The sequence below is a fragment of the Oncorhynchus keta genome, chromosome 10 (genome assembly GCF_023373465.1).
Source record: "Oncorhynchus keta strain PuntledgeMale-10-30-2019 chromosome 10, Oket_V2, whole genome shotgun sequence".
Lineage (NCBI taxonomy): Eukaryota > Metazoa > Chordata > Actinopteri > Salmoniformes > Salmonidae > Oncorhynchus > Oncorhynchus keta.
In genome coordinates, this window is record NC_068430.1 from 36,355,063 (window position 1) to 36,370,352 (window position 15,290).

General features: G+C 47.0%; 1 protein-coding gene across 1 annotated transcript; it reads left to right on the top strand.

Annotated features, from left to right (window-relative positions):
* Positions 1–12,637: 12,637 nt before the first annotated feature.
* Positions 12,638–15,213, top strand: LOC118389494 (caveolin-3-like). The gene is made up of 2 exons (XM_035779401.2): positions 12,638–12,850; positions 14,181–15,213. Exons 1-2 carry the CDS (start codon positions 12,734–12,736, stop codon positions 14,520–14,522), a joined length of 459 nt encoding a protein of 152 aa, XP_035635294.1. The 5' UTR covers positions 12,638–12,733; the 3' UTR covers positions 14,523–15,213.
* Positions 15,214–15,290: the final 77 nt, after the last annotated feature.

Sequence of the window (15,290 nt, forward strand, 5' to 3'; positions counted from 1 at the left end):
GTAAACTTCCGACTTCAACTGTTGAGATATATTTTTATATTGTGGCGCACAAGCCACCTGGGAGAAACTCGTGAAGGCCTGGTGACATACAGAATCTACATCACACGGTGATGGCTACCTCTGCTGGATGTGCCAGGTCTCGACGGGTCCTCCTAATTGGGGCTAATTGAGGTTGGTGAGTAATCAAGGGGCTGATTGCTCACCAGCCAGCAGGGCAGCATACAGGAGGGTTGGAGGTAGACCTTGGAGGACCTCATGGGAGCCGTGGAGATGGACCAGAATACTACTGTTCACGGAGACACATGCCATGTCTGAGAGCCGTAGGAGGGGATGGAATGAAAACCCCACCACCATGCTCCCCTATCTGACAGTCACCTGGGCTAAAGGACTGCAGCCGGGGAGAGTCGACCTGCTGCTGACGACCCCAGGTTGATGGAGACCATATGAGGTGTTTTGAGTGTGGCACCCGGGATTGACGGTCACGACACCCCCACTCTGTTGGATTCTGGGAGTGTATTAATGCTCGTACAAGACCGCCTGCTGGCCCATCCGAACGACCGTGGTGAGGTCAGATGGGCCAGCAGGCGCACTTGTAAGAGCAGGCGCGCTTGTACGAGTAGGCCTGCTCGTCATCGTGACCCCACAAGAAAGCTGTCAGATGGTGGTGGGTGCCGTACCTGAGATGCTCTCCTCGTGGGACTAGATTGTGGGACGAGATTGTCCGCTGTTTGCGGCACTGTGGCGGCAGGAGCTGGGAAAAAGAGTACGACCCGGCGACAAATGAGAGCGGGGAAGGACCGTCGCCTGCGCGGAATGAAAGCAAGCAATTGCCAACCCCGTGTCTACGCACCCGGAGTCGGGGTTGGAGGGGACACAGGAACCAACTTCAACTGGTGAAAAACCGGAGGAGGAGCCCATGCTCCACCTCCTCGATTTCGAGGGACCTGCTGAGACACCTGCCCTGAGCCCCCTGAGAGGACAGTTTGGGACCGCCCAGTGGGAGGATCTGAACTTGAAAGTCGCCGCAGCCTGAGTGATAGGGGTGGATGGTCAGCTTCTTCCGGGGGTGAGTGACTGGAGATACCCCATTTCCAAATGAAACATAACCTGTTGTATCAAGTGTTGAACAAACAGGGGTACTTCGAGAGGTGCTGTTGCTTCCTTCCGGTACATCAGAATCGTTCTTCAGCTGGCCCACACCCTTTTGCTGGGGGTGCACCTGGGAATACCAAGTTCATGTCCTGTCTAATGAAAGATTTGTGTGCTCGCCTACAAATAAAGCAGTCCGGACCTCTGTCCTTCATCCACAGACGGATGGGCTCGTCGAACGGTTCAATAAGACGCTCAAACAAATGATGAGAAAGGTCATCGAGCGGGACGGGAAGAAATGGGACCAGCTACAACCCGACCTAATGTTCTCGATTCGAGAAGTGCCCCAGGCCTCCACTGGGTTTCGCCTTCTGAACTCCTCTACGGGAGGAGACCACGCAGCCTACTGGATCACGCCAAGGAGGTGTGGGAAGCCCAGCAGACCCCCTTACACAGTGTGATGGAACATGTATAGATGATGCAGGAGAGGATGACAGCCATATGGCCAGTGGTAAGGGAACACGTGGAGAAGGTCCAGAACGCCCAAACCAAGGTCTACAATCGGGTACCCAGCCCGTGAGTTCCATGTGGGTGACAATGTGCTAGTTTAAATCCCCACCGCAGAAAGTAAGTCCCTGGCAACATGGCACGGGCCTTACAAGGTGACAGAGAAGCTGGAACCCTGTAAATTACAACGAACAGCAGCCGGGGAAACAGAAACCCCAACAGATTTACCACATGGAGAGATGGCATGTGAGGACAGTCTTGGCTGTGTTGTGGTCAAAACACGGGATGTAAACGGGACCAGTGGTGGTCCCGAGAAATGAACACTACTTCCGCACCTGGCACGGTGAAAGATACTAAAGAAGCCATACCGGATGCCGAGGCCTGAAGGAAGGCCGGGAAGCAGGAGGTGGAGGCTATGCTGAGGATGGGAGTCATTGAGGAGTCCCACAAAGAACAGTGCAGCCCCAGACGGTAGTCTGCGTTTCTGCAATGACGTCCGGGAGGTGATCATCAGTTTGTTCGTTGCCTATCCCATGCTGAGGGTGGACACGGTCATTGACCATTTGGGAAAGGCCCGAGACATCAGCATCCTGGACCTGACCAAGGGATATTGGCAGGTACCCTTGGCAGCCTCCTCCCAGGGGAAGATGGCATTCTCGACACCGGACGGCTTATACCAATACCGGGTCCTCCTGTTTGGTCTCCATGGAGCCCCACCCACGTTCCAGCGCCTGATGGACTGATTCCTCCGACCCCACTAACAATATGCATCAGCCTATTTGGAGGACATCATCATACAAAGCCTGGGTTGGGAAGAGCAACTGACGCGCCTCTAGGCGGTACTGGATGGGCTCAGGCAAGCTGGGTTGACAGCGAATCCCAAGAAATTTAAGCTGGGGTTTTGAGGAGGTAGAGTACCTGGGGTATTTGATCGGATGGGGGAACATCAAGCACCAGGAGCGAAAGGTCCAGGCAGTTCGTAACTGGCTGGCCCGTCACACCAAGACATACAGTGCCTTGCGAAAGTATTCGGCCCCCTTGAACTTTGCGACCTTTTGCCACATTTCAGGCCTCAAACATAAAATATAAAACTGTATTTTTTTGTGAAGAATCAACAACAAGTGGGACACAATCATGAAGTGGAACGACATTTATTGGATATTTAAAACTTTTTTAACAAATCAAAAACTGAAAAATTGGGCGTGCAAAATTATTCAGCCCCTTTACTTTCAGTGCAGCAAACTCTCTCCAGAAGTTCAGTGAGGATCTCTGAATGATCCAATGTTGACCTAAATGACTAATGATGATAAATACAATCCACCTGTGTGTAATCAAGTCTCCGTATAAATGCACCTGCACTGTGATAGTCTCAGAGGTCCGTTAAAAGCGCAGAGAGCATCATGAAGAACAAGGAACACACCAGGCAGGTCCGAGATACTGTTGTGAAGAAGTTTAAAGCCGGATTTGGATACAAAAAGATTTCCCAAGCTTTAAACATCCCAAGGAGCACTGTGCAAGCGATAATATTGAAATGGAAGGAGTATCAGACCACTGCAAATCTACCAAGACCTGGTCGTCCCTCTAAACTTTCAGCTCATACAAGGAGAAGACTGATCAGAGATGCAGCCAAGAGGCCCATGACCACTCTGGATGAACTGCAGAGATCTACAGCTGAGGTGGGAGACTCTGTCCATAGGACAACAATCAGTTGTATGTTGCACAAATCTGGCCTTTATGGAAGAGTGGCAAGAAGAGAGCCATTTCTTAAAGATATCCATAAAAAGTGTTGTTTAAAGTTTGCCACAAGCCACGTGGGAGACACACCAAACATGTGGAAGAAGGTGCTCTGGTCAGATGAAACCAAAATTGAACTTTTTGGCAACAATGCAAAACGTTATGTTTGGCGTAAAAGTAACACAGATCATCACCCTGAACACACCATCCCCACTGTCAAACATGGTGGTGGCAGCATCATGGTTTGGGCCTGCTTTTCTTCAGCAGGGACAGGGAAGATGGATGGAGCCAAATACAGAACCATTCTGGAAGAAAACCTGATGGAGTCTGCAAAAGACTTGAGACTGGGACGGAGATTTGTCTTCCAACAAGACAATGATCCAAAACATAAAGCAACATCTACAATGGAATGGTTCAAAAATAAACATATCCCGGAGTTAGAATGGCCAAGTCAAAGTCCAGACCTGAATCCAATCGAGAATCTGTGGAAAGAACTGAAAACTGCTGTTCACAAATGCTCTCCATCCAACCTCACTGAGCTCGAGCTGTTTTGCAAGGAGGAATGGGAAAAAATTTCAGTCTCTCGATGTGCAAAACTGATAGAGACATATCCCAAGCGACTTACAGCTGTAATCGCAGCAAAAGGTGGCGCTACAAAGTATTAACTTAAGGGGGCTGAATAATTTTGCACGCCCAATTTTTCAGATTTTGATTTGTTAAAAAAGTTTGAAATATCCAATAAATGTCGTTCCACTTCATGATTGTGTCCCACTTGTTGTTGATTCTTCACAAAAAAATACAGTTTTATATCTTTATGTTTGAAGCCTGAAATGTGGCAAAAGGTCGCAAAGTTCAAGGGAGCCGAATACTTTCGCAAGGCACTGTAGGTCAAGTCCTTCCTGGGGCAGGTGGGATAGTATAGCCAGTTTATCACCAACTTTGTGGCTATATCCTTCTCTCTTACCGATGTGACTAGGGCCCACTTCCCGAAAACAGTGAGGTGGTCGGATGAGTCCGAAGCGGCGTTCAGGCACCTGAAGGAACCCCTGTGCTCCCATCTGATTCTTGTGACGCCCAGACGGATGCCTGTGACACAGGACTAGGGGCTGCCCTGACCATGGTAAACAATGGGGAGGAACACCCCATCATATACATAAGACGGAAGTTAATAGTTTGAGAAAAAACCTACTCGATTGTCGATGAAGAGTGTCTAGCGGTGAAGGGTCACAGACCATGCTCCCGTGGTCTGGATGGCCAGGGGAAAGGACATGAACGACCGAGTCACTAGCTGGTTCTTGTCCCTTCAACACTTATCTTGTTCTGTTGTCCACAGGTCAGTGGCGAAGCATGGGAACTAGGATGCCCTATTGAGAAGGGAGACGTATATCGACGTACATTGATTGAGGTTGGGGAGTAATCAAGGGGCTGATTGCTCACCAGCCGTACAGGGCCCATATAGCTGCCAGGAGGCCACTACTAAAGGACACCAATAATAAGAAGAGACTTGCTTGGGCCAAGAAACACGAGCAATGGACATTAGACTGGTGGAAATCCAACCCTTGGTCTGATGAGTCCAAATTTGACATTTTTGGTTCCAACCACCGTGTCTTTGTGAGACACTGTAGGTGAACAGATGATATTCGCATGTGTGGTTCCCACCGTGAAGAATCGAGGAGGAGGAAGTGTGATGGTGTGGGGTGCTTTGCTGGTGGCACTGTCAGTGATTTATTTAGAATTCAATGCACACTTAACCAGCATGGCTACCACAGCATTCTGCAGCAATATGCCATCCCATTAGGTTTGCACTTAGTGGGACTATCATTTGTTTTTCAACAGGACAATGTCCCAACACACCTCCAGGCTGTTTAAGGGCTATTTGACAAATAATGAGAGTGATGGAGTGCTGCATCAGATGACCTGTTCTCCACAATCACCCAACCTCAACTCAATTGAGATGGTTTGGGATTAGTTGGATGGTAGTGTGAAGGAAAAGCAACCAACGAGTGCTCAGCATATGTGGGAACTCCTTCAAGACGGTTGGAAAGGCATTCCAGTTGAAACTGGTTGACAGAATACCAAGAGAGTGCAAAGCTGTCATCAAGGCAAAGAGTGGCTACTTTGAAGAATGTCAAATATAAAATAAATGTTGATTTGTTTGACACTTTTTTGCTTACTACATGATTCCATATGTGTTATTTCATAGTGTTGATGTCTTCACTATTTTTCTACAATGTAGAAAATAGTAAAACAAAGAAAAACCCTGTAATAAGTAGGCGTGTCCAAATGTTTCCTCCTATGTAAAAGAAGAGAATCTTAGACCTAACCACACAGAGATATGCCGGTGGCATGTACAGACACAGTATATGTAGGCTCAGCCCTAATTTGTGTGCTCGTTGACACCTGGAGATGCATGGCAAATGGTCCAGGAGCACAAGGAAGACAAAGGACAATGCCAAAGGACTAATCAGCCCTTCCCCACTCTGAGGGGACACAATATATCTTTGTTACAACATCTAGAGGACTGACTATGATAGAATAATGATTTAGTATCCATGTTTGGTAGCTGACGATAAGTCTGGTGCTGTCTATATGGATGTATTTTCTCTGTGGTTCACAGGGTGAACTCTAAATTACTCTCAATAAGGTTTTATTGTCCTTTCAGGAATTCTGTCTCATTTACACTGGTCTCATCCTCCACACAAGTTCTTAGATGCTTCAACTCCTTGTGGAGATTGGGCTTTGGTGGTCAGTTTACACTGTACACTTGGTATCATTTTGTTGGTTGGTTTTGGCTTGAAAGGTTACACCTTCAGATGTTGCAAATGGAATTACATGCCTTCATTTCCTAGGCTTCGAGGCCTCTGGCCTAGTAAGCATATTTTTGTCCATGCTTTGCCTTGTAAGTTAACCTTGGAATCTATTTGTCTAGAATAATGCTTTGTTAATTTCTGTATTGACTTCTAACCTAAGTTTTATTTTGTATGTGAATCAATTCATTTTACAAAGGTATTAAATAATACTTACTTTGATATTCGCTTCTCATGACCATTCCTTGATGTTAGCCAGCTAAACACATAATACTTGCACATGGTTCAACTGTAGTGTCTTGCATATTGCTAATTATCTTCCTAGAGTCAGATAAAAATGTTAATATTAGAAGTCGTATGTGAGGTATAATATCATATATACTGTAGATAAAATGTCAAATATTACTACCCACTACATAGAGACGTACTGTAAGGACCTGATGCTGGACAGGAGAAGCAGGTACGGGGAGTCAGACATTTATTAGGGTATAGACATAGAACACGACAGGAACACCGTCAGAACACGGGTTAACAAGGGCATATGACTAACAATCCCGAAGTCGGGAACAGAGCTTGGGAACAGACAGATATAGGGAAGGTAATGACACAAGTAATTGAGTCCACGTGAGTCCAATGATCGCTGATGCGCGTGACGGGGGGGGAAGGTGGGTGTGTGTACTGATGGTGGCTTAAGTGCGTAATGCTGGGCATCCTGGCGCCCTCGAGTGCCGGGGGGCGTGACACGTACAGAAAGAGGGTAATTCGTACATTTACAATCTGAACATTTTGTATAAAGATAAGCATTATGTTTTTAGATTATAAGAGTAATTGTTGGAGGCCTGAAACAGTCTTTCTCAACTCAAGTTCAACTGTCGCCGGGGCGCACTGCCTTCATATCATAGGCCTGCAGTAGCTAAAGCTCAATAATAGCCACACTATTCCAAACCTTCACAAATGTTTATAAACGTTATTAGGGTTATATAAAAACGAAGTCTTACCATTGTTTACAGGGAAAATAGGAGCAGAAGAGCAAATGTAAACTAGGGACAAAATGCACTGCCCTGCCCTGCGCCCCCTAAAAAACACACAATCCTGCCCAAAGCTCCACAAAAAGCTTGACAACCCCCCTATTGTAGACCACACCTCCCCCAGTAAATTGAGATCTGTCCCTTATGCATTTCGTCCATTGCTTATTACAAGTAATTCCATGACAAAACTCCATTACAAAAAATGCACATGTGAAATGCATTTTCCTAATTGTTAACGTATGTACAGTTGAAGTCGAAAGTTTACATACAGTACCTTAACCAAGTACATTTAAACTCAGTTTTTCACAATTCCTGACATTTAATCCTAGTAAAAATGACCTGTCTTAGGTCAGTTAGGATCACCACATCATTTTAAGATTGTGAAATGTCAGAACAATAGCAGAGAGAATGATTTATTTCAGTTTTTATTTCTTTCATCACATTTCCAGTGGGTCAGAAATGTACATACACTCAATTAGTATTTGGTAGCATTGCCTTTAAATTGTTGAACTTGGGTCAAATGTTTCAGGTAGCCTTCCACCAGCTTCCCGCAATAAGTTGGGTGAATTTTGGCCCATTCCTCCTGACAGAGCTGGTGTAACTGAGTCAGGTTTGTAAGTCCTCCTTGCTCGCACACGCCTTTTCAGTTCTACCCACAAATGTTCTATAGGATTGATGTCAGGGTTTTGTGATGGCCACTCGTCTTTAAGCCATTTTACCACAACTTTGGAAGTATGCTTGGGGTGATTGTCCGTTTGGTAGACCGATTTGCGACCAAGCTTTAACTTCCTGACAGATGTCTTGAGATTTTGCTTCAGTTATATCCACATAATTTTCATCCCTCATGAGGCTATCTATTTTGTGAAGTGCACCAGTCCCTCCTACAGCAAAGCAGGGCCACAACATGATGCTGCCACCCCCTGTGATAAGGTGCTTCTCGGTGAGAGGTGTAGGAGTCAGGCGCAGGAGAGCAGGGATTTCTGAGAAGCGTGTTTAATATACATATATATATATACACACATAGTCCACCAATACAAAATTGGCACAGATGAAAATCCAAAACTACGCTCTCACGAGCCGGCCTCGAGGATGACCCGGAGGACGAGGCGCAGGGCGATCTGGATAGAGTCGGTGAAACTCCCTTAGCATAGGTGGATCCAGTACGTCCTCCACCGGCACCCAGCATCTCTCCTCCGGACCGTACCCCTCCCAGTCCACGAGGTACTGGAGACCCCCCACCCGACGCCTCGAGTCCAGTATGGACCGAACTGCATACGCCGGACCCCCCCGATGTCCAGGGGGGACGGAGGGACCTCCCGCACCTCAGCCACCACCGGCCTGAGGAGAGACACATGAAACGAGGGGTTAATATGGTAATAAGGAGGAGCTGTAACCTATAACACACCTCGTTTATTCTCCTCAGGACTTTGAATGGCCCCACAAACTGCGGACCCAGCTTCCGGCAGGGCAGGTGGAGGGGCAGGTTTCGGGTCGAGAGCCAGACTCGGTGGCTGCGGTGGCGGTCGGCACTGGCCTTCTGCCGCCCTTCGGCCCGTTTAAGGTACCCGTGGGCGGCCTCCCTGGTTTCCCTTGAGCGTCTCACCCAATCGTCCACCAGAGGAGCCTCGGTCTGGCTCTGATGCCATGGTACCAGGACCAGCTGATAGCCCAACACACATTGGAAGGGCGACAGGTTCGTAGAGGAGTGGCGGAGTGAGTTCTGGGCCATCTCTGCCCAGGGGATGTACTTCGCCCACTCCCCTGGCCGGTCCTGGCATTACGACCGCAGAAACCTACCCACATCCTGGTTCACTCTTTCCACCTGCCCATTACTCTCGGGGTGAAACCAAGAGGTTAGGCTGACCGAGACCCCCAAACGTTCCATGAACGCCTTCCACACCCTGGACAAGAACTGGGGACCCCGATCAGAAACAATATTTCAGGCCTCCCCATAGTGCCGGAAGACGTGAGTAAACAGGGCCTCCGCCGTCTGTAGGAAGACCGGGCAAAGGGAGGAGGCGACAGGACTTAGAAAACCAATCCACAACGACCAGGATCGTGGTGTTGCCCTGTGATGGTGGCAGATCGGTGAAGAAGTCAACCGACAGGTGTGACCAAGGCCGCTGTGGAACGGGAAGGGGTTGTAACTTCCCTCTGGGCAGGTGCCTAGGAGCCTTGCACTGAGCGCACACTGAGAAGGAGGACACATAAACCCTCACGTCCTTGGCTAAAGTGGACCACCAGTACTTCCCACTAAGACATTGCACCGTCCTACCGATCCCCGGATGACCAGAGGAGGGGGACGTGTGAGCCCACCAAATTAGCCTGTCTCTAACCTCCAGCGGAACATACACCCGTCCCGCTGGACACTGTGGTGGAGTGGGCTCAACACGCGATGCTCGCTCAATGTCTGCGTCCACCTCCCACCTCACAGGTGCCACTAGACAAGAAGCCGGGAGGATTGGCGCAGGATCAATGGCCCGCTCCTCTGAATCATATAGTCGGGACAGTGCGTCTGCCTTAGTGTTCTGGGAGCCTGGTCTATAGGAGATGGTAAACCTAAATCGGGTGAAAAACATGGCCCACCTTGCCTGACGAGGGTTCAGTCTCCTCGCTGCCCGAATGTACTCTAGATTACGGTGGTCAGTCCAGATGAGAAAAGGGTGTTGGGCCCCCTCAAGCCAATGTCTCCACACCTTCAGGGCTCTGACAACAGCCAGCAGCTCCCGGTCCCCCACGTCATAGTTTCGCTCTGCCGGGCTGAGCTTCCGAGAAAAGAAAGCACATGGGCGGTGCTTCGGTGGCGTACCCGAGTGCTCAGCACGGCTCCAACCCCAGCCTCGGATGCGTCCACCTCCACTATGAATGCCAAAGAGGGGTCCGGATGCGCCAGCACGGGAGCCGAGGTAAAAAGAGCCTTCAGGCGACCAAAAGCCCTGTCCGCCTCAGCCGACCATCCCAGACGCATCGGCCCCCCCTTCAGCATTGACGTAATGGGAGCAGCCACCTGCCCAAAACCCCAGATAAACCTCCGGTAGCAGTTGGAAAAATCTAAAAACCGCTGCACCTCCTTTACCGTGGTTGGAGTCGGCCAATTACCCACGGCTGCAAGGAGAGCAGGGATTTCTGAGAAGCGTGTTTAACATACATATATATATACACACATAGTCCACCAATACAAAATTGGCACAGATGAAAATTCAAAACTACGCTCTCGAAGGAACAGAAACTCGTGTCAATACACGGAGGAACAACCACAGTTCCGACACTACATACACGTACGCAATAGCGAAAACAATAAACAGCATAGATAATCAAACGCAAATATCCACAAGCTTAATCCTGCACAAATTAAGGCAGGCAACAGGTGCCCTATATACACACAGAAATAAAAGCAATTGAAACCAGGTGTGAAACGGAACACAGACAAAACAACCAGAAAAGGAAAAAGGGATCGGTAGCGGCTAGTAAACCGGCGACGCCGAGCGCCGCCCGAACAGGGAGAGGAGTTACCTTCGGTAGAAGTCGTGACACCCCCGTGCTTCACTGTTGGGATGGTGTTCTTCGGCTTGCAAGCCTCCCCTTTTTCCTCCAAACATAACGGCCAAACAGTTCTATTTTTGTTTCATCAGACCGGAGGACATTTCCGTAGTTTGTTTTTTTGTGGCAGTTTTGGAGCAGTGGCTTCTTCCTTTTTGAGCGGCCTTTCAGGTTATGTCGTCATAGAACTCATTTTACTGTGGATATAGATACTTTTGTACCTGTTTCCTCCAGCTTCTTCACAAGGTCCTTTGCTGTTATTCTGGGATTGATTTGCACTTTTCGCGACAAAGTACATTAATCTGTAGGAGACAGAACGTGTCTCCTTCCTGAGCGGTATGATGGCTGCGTGGTGTTTATACTTGTGTACTATTGTTTGTACAGATGAACGGGGTATCTTCAGGCGTTTGGAGATTGCTCCCAAGGATGAACCAGACTTGTGGAGGTCTACAATTCTTTTTCTGAGGTATTGGCTGATTTATTTGGATTTTACCATGATGTCAAGCAAAGAGGCACTGAGTTTGAAGGTAGGCCTTGAAATACATCTACAGGTACACCTCCAATTGACTCAAATGATGTCAATTAGCCTATCAGAAGCTTCTAAAGCCATGACATAATTTTCTGGAATTTTCCAAGCTGTTTAAAGGCACAGTCAACATGGTGTATGTAAACTTCTGACCCACTGGAATTGTGATGCAGTGAATTTTAAGTGAAATAATCTGTCTGTAAACAATTGTTGGAAAATTACTTCATGCACAAAGTAGATGTCCTAACCGACTTGCCAAAACGATAGTTTGTTAGCAAGACCTTTTTGGAGTGGTTGAAGAACTAGTTTTAATGACTCCAATCTAAGTGTATGTAAACTTCCAACTTCAACTGTATGCATCAACACCTGCTGACCTGCAGTATCACTTGTGCTTTCATCAGTGCATGGATGAGTAGAGGTGGACGAGTCAATGACCGGTAAGGATACAGAGAGAGGATCACGTTTGCCTTTTATGAATGAAGGGAAGAGATGAAGACACCGAGCTGGGATTACAACATGAACCCTGTGCTAGTGACCGGAGGGTTACACAGCCAAACAACATTCAATGACTTTTGGCCTCTGTTCCTTTCCATCACTTGCCTGAAAGAAACGGAGAATCAAAACAAAATCAAATCATTCAACCAAAAAATAGTTGAATGATGACTGATCTGGAAAATTCCATGTATGATGCTTCTCATCCTTTACTTAATCCCTTTATCAGTTGTCACTCATTTAGAAAAAAATGTAGACATTTACTTATACAGATGTAGGATATTAATTCAAGGAAAATAATCCTGCTGCAACAGGAAAAGTGAATTATTGTGTGGATAATAGTCAATAGACATTTTTGTAGGGGTTGATAAATCTTTTATTAGGGTAAATACATTCTGAAATGTTAGTGGAAATTACAAACTTTAGAAGCCTTTTTAAATCTAGAGTACACTGCAAGTTTGAATGCTTTTCCGTGCAGGAACCTTCCTGCAACAACGGGGTGATCAAATGAAGTTCCTACATTTGTACTTTGCTAACTACGCATACAGTATGTTCAGTGGATTACTGTTTATGACAAAGACCTACATTCTTCCTTTCTGGAAGTTTTGGGTCAGTGTGGATCGTACATTAGTGAACTGTTGGTGTTAGTCGGAGCAGGAGTAGGAGAGTCCTCACTGCGGTGGAAATTCATGCCACCATGTGAACCCTGCCCAGCTGACCCCACAGCCCAGTGTGAAATTTGACACGGCTCTGGGGTCCCCTTTATGACATACTTTTGCTCTGTATGAGCTATAGTGTGTATGTGGTGTGTTGTGTGGCGTTAGGTCCCCATTTTTAGCAGGACGTCTGCAGCAGCTGTCCACTGGCATTTCAGCCGTGTCATCACAGTAGTGAGAGGGGGGTCTACTGCAGTCTACTTTTGTGGGTTCACTCTCGCTGTCCTTGGCCCCAGCCCTCCACGCCTCACTACTCTCCCTGACTCTGCCCAAGTCTTGTCCCACGACCCCACCATGGCCGATCAGTACCAGTACAACACCAACGAGGAGAAGATTGTGAAGGACAGCCACACCAAGGAGATCGATCTGATCAACAGAGACCCCAAATTGATAAATGAGGATGTGATCAAGGTAGGTGAACCATGATGACGCCATCCACTCACACACACACTGAATTTACAGGTTTAACTCCTTTTTGCCTAAAGTAAGGAAAGACACGTTTTAAACCTTAGTTTAAAACGCAAGTCTAAAGTCTAAACTTCGAGTCAACACAGTACACTGTAGTATGTTGCTGTATTCCTGCCAGGAAGGTTCCAAAATAGCCCCAAGGCCTTGTGCCTCCGCACGGCACCCAGGGTTTATTTCTGGAATGGGACTGAAGGGGTGTGACAGAAGGGGAAATTATGAGGCTGTTTCTTTTTGGAGCTTCATCACTGCTTTTCTTGTGTTTTTCACGTTTACATACATTAGCAGCAATCACGGTGCTATATTTCCCCAGAGCTCAGGAGAGCATGGAAGGACATAAAACAGGGCGTATGGCAAAATGTTAAGCATGTTTCTTACATGTGAGGGCCAAGAGCACTACTTCTCTGGGTTATATTGTGAAAAGTTTTGTACATGTTAAGTAGATGATAGGATTTATATCGAACACGTTCTATAATCCAGTATTATCTACACAATCGTAGTAGTTTAAGTTACAGTATGAGCTTGCAGTTTTAAAAAACTGTACAGAATGACATTTTCCTGTTGTCAAATCATTCATTTAAAACTTCGCTTGTTTTTTCTGTTTTGTCAATTTCAACTGCTCATCTAAATCGTACTGAGAAATGTTATATTAAAATACTAAGTATGGAAAGCATGTCTACAATTTTAAAGGTGTGTTAAAATGAATAGACTGGGATTCAGAAGTAGAACTTCTTATAATATTTAAAATGATGAAAATTGGTTTAGCTTTGTTAGGAATCTGTCGCTTGTAACATCCCCCTGTCACGATCACTGACAAGTTCATTACCATTCAGGGTTGATTTGCAGATGTCTATGCAACAGTGAGCCAGGATTTTGTAAGGACCAGGTATTGGATACTGAATACAACAAGCAATTACAAACTGGGCCATCGCAAGCTTCATGCATTTTACATGAAAGAACTGTTAGTTTCTGGAAACTTGATCCAGATCGTGATCTGAAAACTGTGAAGGGATTTAAGTGCATTGTCACCAAGCACATTGCTCTTGACTTTAAAAGGGAATTTACGCTTGAGCCGACATCCACAGCATTTACCGTGACTGCTTCGTGAACATTGCGAAAGTTACCTTTAAAAGGCATATTGTCAGCAGTGCAACGGGCTTGAATGACAATGTGCCGTTGATTGAATCCTGGCTCTGGTGTTGGGTCCTCAGACAACCCTCAACTCTTTCCTCAGTGAGGTTCCACTAACGTTGTCCATGGTATTCCCTCCCTGCAGGTGGAGTTTGAGGATGTGATCGCAGAGCCCGACGGTACACACAGTCTGGATGGGGTGTGGAAGCTCAGCTACACCACCTTCACCGTGTCCAAGTACTGGTGCTATCGCATCCTCTCAGCCATCTTCGGCATCCCTATGGCTCTGCTCTGGGGCTTCCTCTTCGCCTGCATCTCATTCTGTCACATCTGGGCTGTGGTACCCTGTATCAAGAGCTGCCTGATCGAGTCCCAGTGCATCAGTCACATCTACTCCCTCTGCATCCAGACCTTCTGTGACCCCTTCTTTGAAGCCCTGGGCAAGATCTTCAGCAGTGTGAAAGTGGCCCTGCGCAAAGAGGTCTAGACACTCACACCACCGCAGTGTTTACACGTTTGGATGAAACGCTACACCCTTTTTATCCGCCAGACCAGATGACCAGTCCTGGTGTCCTCATATTTCCCAAGACACCCCCCCGCTACCCTTACCCAGCCCAAAGCCCAGGGCCTCGCCCGTCTCAGCCCTTTGAGTCCTGACATGCACAGAGAGACCAGTGCCACAAGAGGCTCTGTGACAGCTGCAGCATGGTTGGGTGACAGCTCTGGCTCTGTTGGAAGGCAGAGAGCTGTCTGTTCATTGAGGGAATATAGGGCTGGCAGCCATGGCATGGGCAGGACTTGTGTCCCAGAGTGAATGTATTTTGCGATGCTGAGGAAAGTGGCTCCTCGGTCACATGACATAAACACCCCAGTGACACTAACGGCATTGCAGCACCCGTAGGACAATATACAATCTCTACTATATTGGCCAATTCTGAATTGATATACTATATTAAACAGTCAGATGTGTGTGTGTGTGTGTGTGTGTGTGTGTGTGTGTGTGTGTGTGTGTGTGTGTGTGTGTGTGTGTGTTTTGTTCCTAATGGTAAACTAGTCGATGTTGTGAAATGGAAAAGATCATTGTAGTGCTTGAACAAGATTATATCATGTTTTACAAAATGAATAAGATGCGGTTTCTTTACTGAATCATTTTGATTAAACACATCCTAAATTGTCAATTTTGCTTCACATTTCTTTCACATAAGCTTCCAATAACTTGACTGTGTGGGTGTACAAACTATGAGAATATTAGGAA

What these genes read in the sequence shown, in the direction of transcription:
- LOC118389494 (XM_035779401.2), top strand. Translation starts at nt 12,734, where the DNA reads ATGGCCGATCAGTACCAGTACAACACCAACGAGGAGAAGATTGTGAAG. An exon ending in TAAATGAGGATGTGATCAAG is followed by an intron (nt 12,851 to 14,180) that starts GTAGGTGAACCA and finishes CCCTCCCTGCAG; the next exon opens with GTGGAGTTTGAGGATGTGAT.